We start from the raw sequence: 7,743 nt of genomic DNA, 5'->3' as shown, positions 1-7,743 counted from the left end.
AAAAGAAAAGAGTGTTGAGAGATGGGGTAAGGGGATAGGGAAGTTGGAGGCCAGAGAAGAATGTGTAACAGGGCATGGATAGGAGATGAAAGATATTTGAGCTTCCTGTCTGACAGACGAAGATGTGATTAGTTTTTGACTGGGGAAGAAACTAAATATAAATTGAGTCCAGTAGGGTGATGGAGGATTTTTGCTGCCTGACTCAGAGCAGGAAGCAAGGGCACAGGCTTCTAGACCTTGTTGCAGAAAGATTGATTCCGACAGCATATAAGTTGCATCCTGGTTCCATGGGAGAAGAGGTTCATGGATGGGCACATGTTTTCACAGTCCTGGACGATGAATTGAAGTTTTCCACCTGAAAGAAGCAGAGACAGACTGTAATGAGCAGAAAGCTTCCTCCTCCAATCTTAGCTTTCATTCATGGTTCCCAGTGTCCCTATGTATGCATGACCAAGTCCTCCAACTTGTATATTCTTTCTCTCCTCCCTTCCATCTGCTTCTTCTGGGCCCTTCCCCCAATCAGTTGCCCACTCTGTCTAGTGAGGGACCAGACAAACCACAAGGGAAGTCAGGCAGTCAAGGGAAGTTCATGGGATGGAAATAACCAAGATCCCTTCCTTATTTTGGGGATGAGGACTGAGTGTAAGGGTAGAGAGGTGTAGGAAGACACACATACAGGTCTGCCAACCTGTGAATACAGACTGGTGGACAACTGTTTATTACTTAACTCATTTATTCAATATTTACTAAATGCCTACCATGGGCTGGACGTTGTGCTAAGTGCTTGGAATATATAGCCATGAACAAGATAGACACATTCCTGAGCTTACAGTCAATGTCTCAATGGCTCAAGGGGCAACCCACACATTTCTTTAATAGGAAGAGACAGCCAATCTCTCTGCCTCTTTTTAAGACATCGTAAGCCTGCTGGGAAGGGCCTCTCCCTCAATAGCTGGAATTCTGCTCTTGATTCTTGAAAGGATAAGTTTCTACTGAATCTCCAAGTTTCTGGGGAATCACAGCTTGTTCTCTCCTCAGGCCCCTGCCACCCTATCTCCTCCCCATCGGTACTCAAGCTGGTTGATGTGTTCTCTGGCAAAGACTGGCTCATGAAGTCCCCACATACCTTCAAAGATCTTCTTTAACATGCACTGCTGGGAATCCTGAGTGGAGCAGACTCCCTCTCCTCGAAGACATTTTCCTTGGTCGTTCATATAAGAGCATGTGTGGCAATTTAATACTGGGCCTGAAAATTTAAGATCAGCCTGATGAAATAACCTTAGGATCCAGGTTGTATAGCCTTGAGCCACACATCTGGGGAGGGATGATGGGCAACAAGTAGGTGGTACAACACATTTCATTTTCTGGTTCTTGTTAGGGATGTGAGGGCTCTGTGTCTGAAAGAGCATATTTTCTCTTCTGTGCCAGAGGAAATGGCTTCATTCTTATTGCTTCATCTATGATTTTCATTGCTGATGAATCCCACATTTATCTCTCTAGTACTGACTTTTATTCTAATTCATCACCCAGTGGCTTCCCAGACATTTATCATTAGATGCCCTTCTGCCGTGTCTAACTCAATAGGAGCAATAGAACTCCTCATGTGACTGGCTCCCTTTCCTACTCCCCATCATACTCTCACTTATCCACAAGGCACAAACACTTGCAGTGAAATCTGGCTGATTAATAAGCTGTGTTAGAATGCTGTAATGTTGCAAACATTACATCAATTCTCTATTCTCAAAGTGACTTTCAATCAGGTCAGTTTGTCACAAAGCGCAGTCTCTTTGAAGCGATTCCATATTGCCTCTCTACCTCTACTGCCAATTCCCTAATCAAGGAAGCATAAAGTGGAAAGAATATGGGCTTTGGAGTCAGACTTAAGTTTGAATCCAAGGTTTGCTACTTTCTAGCCGGATGATGTAACTTCTCTAGTCTGAAAATTTGGAATACTGCTACTTATGTAATGGGGTCAAATATAAAGTGTCTATGTCTGGTAATAACTTGAGACATTAAACCTTGGATCTTTCTTTCCTTCCTTGAAGAACCCCTTTTGAGTAAGAGCCAAAGAATTGCAGTTGTCCTGGGAACTTATTTCTGGATCTAACAGACAAAAGTGTCAGCATGCTTTACTTTCCATTGATGAAAGAAATATTCACATATTGAGTGAGGTATGGAGAAGTCATTCTGGCTTATATATTAGTTAACTTGAATTTTATGCTAACTAAAACAGCCTCTTTGTGGCCTATTGAACAACTGCTTTAATTATTAAAGAAAAGGTCACATTAACCAGAAGTAAAAAATGTCCATGTTAAAAATAAAGATTAAATACCCCTCTTCATGGGACGCCAGTTTCAGTACTCCATTGATGATAAAACTCCCTTCCCAGGTGCCAAGACCATACTGTACATACTGTACATGTATGTGCTGGTCTTTTTTTTTTTCTTTTAAACCTTGAAGAAATGAATCTGGGAAGCTGGCTTCCGGGCTGTAGTCCTCACTTTGGCTCAAATAAAACTCTTTTCTATTATTATTATTGACTGTTTATTATCTCCATTGACACCGTGTTCAAACATAAAAACGAAGAGCTACCAGCTCCACTGCTAGACATCTCTTTAGAGGGTTTGCAAAGCATTTTAGCACAGTTTGTTAAGAGGCAGATTTAGCATGAAACTCACTAAAGTTGTCTTCCGTGAGCCCCTTCCAGGGGAGCTGTGGGCATCTGTATTCACAATTTCTTACATAGGGTGAAGTTGGAGGGACTGCTGGTACTTTTATATTTGTTTTGTTTTTCTTAAAGAGGGCCCTCTGAACAGTTTAACCTCCAAAGGGCCCCACAAAACCTGGATCTTGCCACCTGGGATTATTGTAAAGAGATGTAAAATGTAAACAGCTCTCTTTGGGAGAGCTGTTTGTGAAGTGTATGAACTATTCTTTCTTCTAAACTCCTTAAAATTGGTTTTCTGTATGTGTTACCTACTTCCCACCTGAAGTCAAGGATGGGCACCCATCCAAATGTGGCTCACCTGAAATTGTGCTTGAAGGCGGGATGCCTGAAGGCTGTTCACCTGATGGCTGTTTGCCTGGTGATTTTTCACCTGAGACTTGTTCAGCTGAGACCTGTTCACCTGCAGGCTGTTCACCTGAAGGCTTCTCACTGGCAACCTGTTCACCTGTAGGCTGTTCACCAGAAGGCTTTTCACCCGAAGGCTGTTCACCAGAAGGTTGTCCACTGGAAGCGTGCTCACTTGAAGCATCTTTGACTGTAGCGTGCTCACCTGAAGCATGTTCAACTGCATCGTGCTCACCTGAAGCGTGTTCAACCGCAGTGTGCTCACTTGAACCATGCTCACTCAAAGTGTTCTCGCCTGAAGAAGTCTCATATAAAGCCTCACCATCTGAAGAGTTTGCAAGTGAAAAGTAGTCACCTGAAGGTTGCTGAACTGAAGCTTGATGATCCATAGAGCCAGGAAGCCTATCAGATTGACCTGATGCTCCTGGGTTGGAGAAATAACAGAAGAGAGATGGTAAAGGTGAGAGAGGACGTCTGGATAAAGAGTTCTTTCCTATGGGGCAAGGCTAATGTTGTGGGGTTCCTAGGTTCCTGGGGGCCTAGGTCAAGCACCTGAAGATACTGCAGATGTTGGATGCAGTCAACCAATTACCTGGGAGACCACGAAGGACAGGGGTGTTAAGGAAACACAGAGACCACCTCTGTGATTGAAGGGAAGAATTTTAAGATCCACAATATTTGTGTGGATCTGTGTACCCTGAGTGGGCACATGGGGGCCTCCTCACCCAGCACCAAAAGCACCTGTGCCTCCCTGACAGAGCCAACATCAGGAAATCGATGTCCCATCATTCATGTAATCAGAAGTCCACCACTAGCCTCCCTCCAGTTCCCCTGTGGGTGAAAGGTAAGAATGGAAATACAAGAGGGAGAGAAAGCAAATTGTTTCAGTAGCTGAGTAATTCTAGCTGAAACTGAGGGTGGAAGATTTTAAACTTTGGACAAGATAAATTTTAAGCTAGAGATGACAAATATCTAATGAACCCATAAAAATTACCAGAAGGGATTAAGACACCTTTACTTGGCAAGTTAATGTTCTTTCACACACTCAACCCCAATCCATGTGAGTTGGGGACACAAAGCCAAGTGGCTGTTAATTATTAAGATAAAAATCTTTGCTTCTATATCCCTGAATTGAGATTCCTTGTGACATACCATTTACCCCTACTTTACAGAGTTGTCATGAGTATTCAGTAAGATAAACTGTGAAGTGCCTAGTCCGTTGCTCAAGTGCTCAGCTAATTTTAGTTTTCCCTCCTCCTGACCTTGCATTTGGAATTACAAAACTCTTAGCTGGTCATTCTGTTCTGATCACTCTCTTCTACATTTAATCCAGCTTATTAGTGGCTGTCAGACAAATATCCTTAAGTACAACTTTAATTTTATTAAGTGTAGCACCAAGCAGACAATTTGATTATTACTTTTTTTTAAAAATGATTACTCTTTGACTGAGTAACTGATTTCGACTGAGTAACCTAGAGAAGGGTGGTGAGTAGACTATAATGACTAAGTTATTAATCCTAGCCAAAAGCTGAATTACAGAATTACAGGATCTTTGAGGCCTAAGTCCCCAAAATACTCTAGCTCTGTAAGAATCCTGCAAATATATATATATATATATTTGTGTGTGTGTGTATGTATGTATTCTGAGTGATTTGAAGACCTTACAATCAATAACTTTCAAAAGGCTAGCATTAGAATATATTGATAAAGGAAAGGTAAGATTTACTAAGGCTTTAAGGAATTTTTAATTTTAAAAAGTTGTTACAGAAATATCATCTGCTTGACTGAACCTTCAAAAGTTAACAGAAGGGCTTTACTGGTGGCGCAGTGGTTGAGAGTCCGCCTGCCGATGCAGGGGACACAGTTTCGTGCCCCGGTCCGGGAAGATCCCACGTGCCGTGGAGCCTGCGCGTCCGAAGCCTGTGCTCCGCAACGGGAGAGGCCACAGCGGTGGGAGGCCCGCGTAACACACACACACACAAAAGGTAGAAGCAACCCAAGTGTCTATGGACATAGATAAACTGTGGTATATACATACAATGGAATATCATTCAATCTTAAAAAGGACAGAAATTCTGACATATGCTAAAACATGGATGAACTTTAAGAACATTATAATAAGTGAAATAAGCCAGTCACAAAAGGACAAATATTATATAATTCCGTTTTTATGAGGTACCTACAACAGCCAAATTCACAAAGACAGAAAGTAGAATAATGGTTGCCACGGGCCGGAGGGAAGGAGTGGGGAGTTACTGTTTAATAGGTACCAAAGTGATATGGAAGGGAGGCTTGAAAAAGCACACTAATTTCTTCATCATGCTTATAGTTTATGACTCACTGCCCCACCAAGTGGCTAGCACATACTACCGTCTGGTAGCTATGTAGCTACGTTTCTGAGTCAACTTTTGAAAGTCTAAGAAAGCAAAAGACAAAATCTCTGAGAACTGACGTTACAGAAAACACTTTGTCATTTAACAGACAGCTTAGAGCTCATGGCCTCTCACTTCTCCTGTAGGAGGAAGGAGGGAACAGAGCCCACCCTGAATGGGGGTCCTGAAAGAGGAAATACAGACCACTGGATGGATAGACCAATGAAAGAGGGGCTTGTAAGGTCTCTGGCCCAGAGCCATGCTGTGTTCTCGGATGACTTTCCAGGCATATCACACTCCCATCTCCTCATGTCTCTCCTTCTACATTAACTACACAAGGATTCCCTACATTCAGTTCACGGGGGCAAACCTTCACTGGACCTCCGCAGAACCCCTAGACTAATCTTCTCATTTCACACAGCATCAGATACAATATCAAGTGGCTGAAAGTATTAGGAACGAGTCTGTGCTAAGCCAGTCTCTGATGGTGAAGCCATAACTAGGAGGAACTCACCACCGGTTCAGTAGCTCTCAGAGTTGAACTTGTTCAGCTACTCCTAATTTTGAGTTAGATTGGTTTGGGTAACTAAGATACTGGCCTTCCTTCTTCAAGGGCTGAAATGCCTTAAAGGTGCCTCTTACATGTCCACCCAGAGCCAAGACAAGAGGACTTACCTCTGGCAGATCCAAGCAGATACAGACTCACTAGTAGAAGAAACTTCTTCATCTGGATTTTGGGAGACAGGGCACCCTGGTGTGGGGCACCCAAGAGCCGTGAAAAAAACTGAACAGAATTTCCCAGTGCTGAGCCACAGAGTCTGGGATTCTAGAACCTCAAAAACAATCCATGATTCATCACAATGGGTTGTGCTCTGAGGTTCTCATGTCGCCCGATCAGGCAGGTTGGACCTCTGGCAACCCACGGCAAATTGTACTGTTGAAGGCTCATGCACCGTAGTATATTGGGGCTCTCTGCCCTACCTTAAAAACTCATATTACCAAAGTACCATATACTCTATGTAATACATTTTAAAATCTATCTACTCTCTTTTTAAAGTGTTCTTGACAGTGAGGTGTGATTAGCTGGTTATTTTTTGTTTGACTCTCTAAATCAGCCTTTTTTCCTTTTGGTCCTGGACCCCAGAAGGATGATCTCTCTTGAGTTGATCACCTGAGTGCTGATTGGGGTTGGCTTTAGATTGTGTTTAGCCAATGGAAGATTGGAGAAGAGAATACACACACACACACACACACACACACACACACACACAGATTGAGATTGAAGTATTTATTCCTCCTATTACCTTCCTGCCACAGTTCTGACACTGGCTGGGTCTTGATGTGACAGGTTTTGAAGGGTGTCCTCTCTTCCATGGCTTCAGCTCTCCACCAGGCTATGGTTACATGTTTTCCTTCCCCTGCTCCCTCAGGCCTAGGAATGATGATGATTTCTTGCAGTTGCTAAATCTGGATGCCCCAACTTTATTTTTTCGTTTCCTTAACCCTGCTCACTTCTGCTAAGAGTATTTTCATAATGGCCTGTATCAATCATGGTTTTGGCAGGAAACAGATGGCAAACTCAAATGGGTAACAGGAGAATTTACGTGATATGGGCATTGAAAAGGGATCTACAAGACATATTTGAAAGCTGTGCCTTGAGCTGTAACTGCTGAGAAGATGGATGCAGTGAAGCATCCACCTGGTATTAAGCTAGAACTTTGGGGGGACTGGGTGGCAGAGCTACCATAGCCCCCATCTCCTCCCTCTTCCCTGCCCACCTCTCTTGGACCACTTTGTTACATGTACCACTGAATGCTGGATCTAGAATAGATGTATTTGTCACTCTTATAATTATTTAATGCTTGTCTCCCCCATTAGACTTTTTAAAATACATGTAGCAGGCAAGTGTGATGACTTTCTTTTTTTAAAATATTTATTTATTTTATGTATTTATTTTCCTTATTTTTTTTTGGCTGCATCAGGTCTTAGTTGCAGCACACAGGATCTTTGTTGAGGAATGAGGGATCTTTTCATTACAGCCCACCGTCTGCTTGGGTTTCTCTCTAGTTGCGGTGTGTAGGCTTCTCTCTAGTTGTGGCGTACGGGCTCCAGGGCGTGTGGGCTCTGTAGTTTGTGGCACATGGGCTCTCTCACTGAGGCGTGTGAGCTCAGTAATTGTGGTGCACGGGCTTAGTTGCCCTGCAGCATGTGGGATCTTAGTTCCCCAACCAGGGATCGAACCCGCATCCCCTGCATTGGAAGGTGGATTCTTTACCACTGGACCACCAGGGACGTCCC

At 43.2% G+C, this 7,743-nt stretch overlaps 1 protein-coding gene across 4 annotated transcripts; it reads right to left on the bottom strand.

Annotated features, from left to right (window-relative positions):
* Window positions 1–230: 230 nt before the first annotated feature.
* Window positions 231–6,172, bottom strand: LOC102983307 (acrosomal protein SP-10). 4 transcript variants are annotated; one of them, XM_007123724.1, is made up of 5 exons: window positions 6,121–6,172; window positions 3,425–3,497; window positions 3,027–3,229; window positions 1,127–1,246; window positions 231–355 (listed from the first exon to the last, which is right to left on the bottom strand). In XM_007123724.1, the coding sequence occupies exons 1-5, from the start codon at window positions 6,170–6,172 to the stop codon at window positions 231–233; spliced, it is 573 nt and encodes a 190-aa protein (XP_007123786.1). The 4 variants fall into 4 exon arrangements, with proteins under 4 accessions (XP_007123786.1, XP_007123785.1, XP_007123783.1 ...); XM_007123723.1 differs by having other exon boundaries at window positions 3,027–3,308; window positions 3,429–3,497; XM_007123721.1 differs by having other exon boundaries at window positions 3,027–3,497.
* Between the last annotated feature and the right edge of the window lie 1,571 nt (window positions 6,173–7,743).

Source organism: Physeter macrocephalus, chromosome 16, assembly GCF_002837175.3.
Source record: "Physeter macrocephalus isolate SW-GA chromosome 16, ASM283717v5, whole genome shotgun sequence".
NCBI classification, from domain to species: Eukaryota; Metazoa; Chordata; class Mammalia; order Artiodactyla; family Physeteridae; genus Physeter; species Physeter macrocephalus.
Note: the sequence above shows the minus strand (reverse complement) of the source record. Positions and strands in the feature narration are given on the sequence as shown.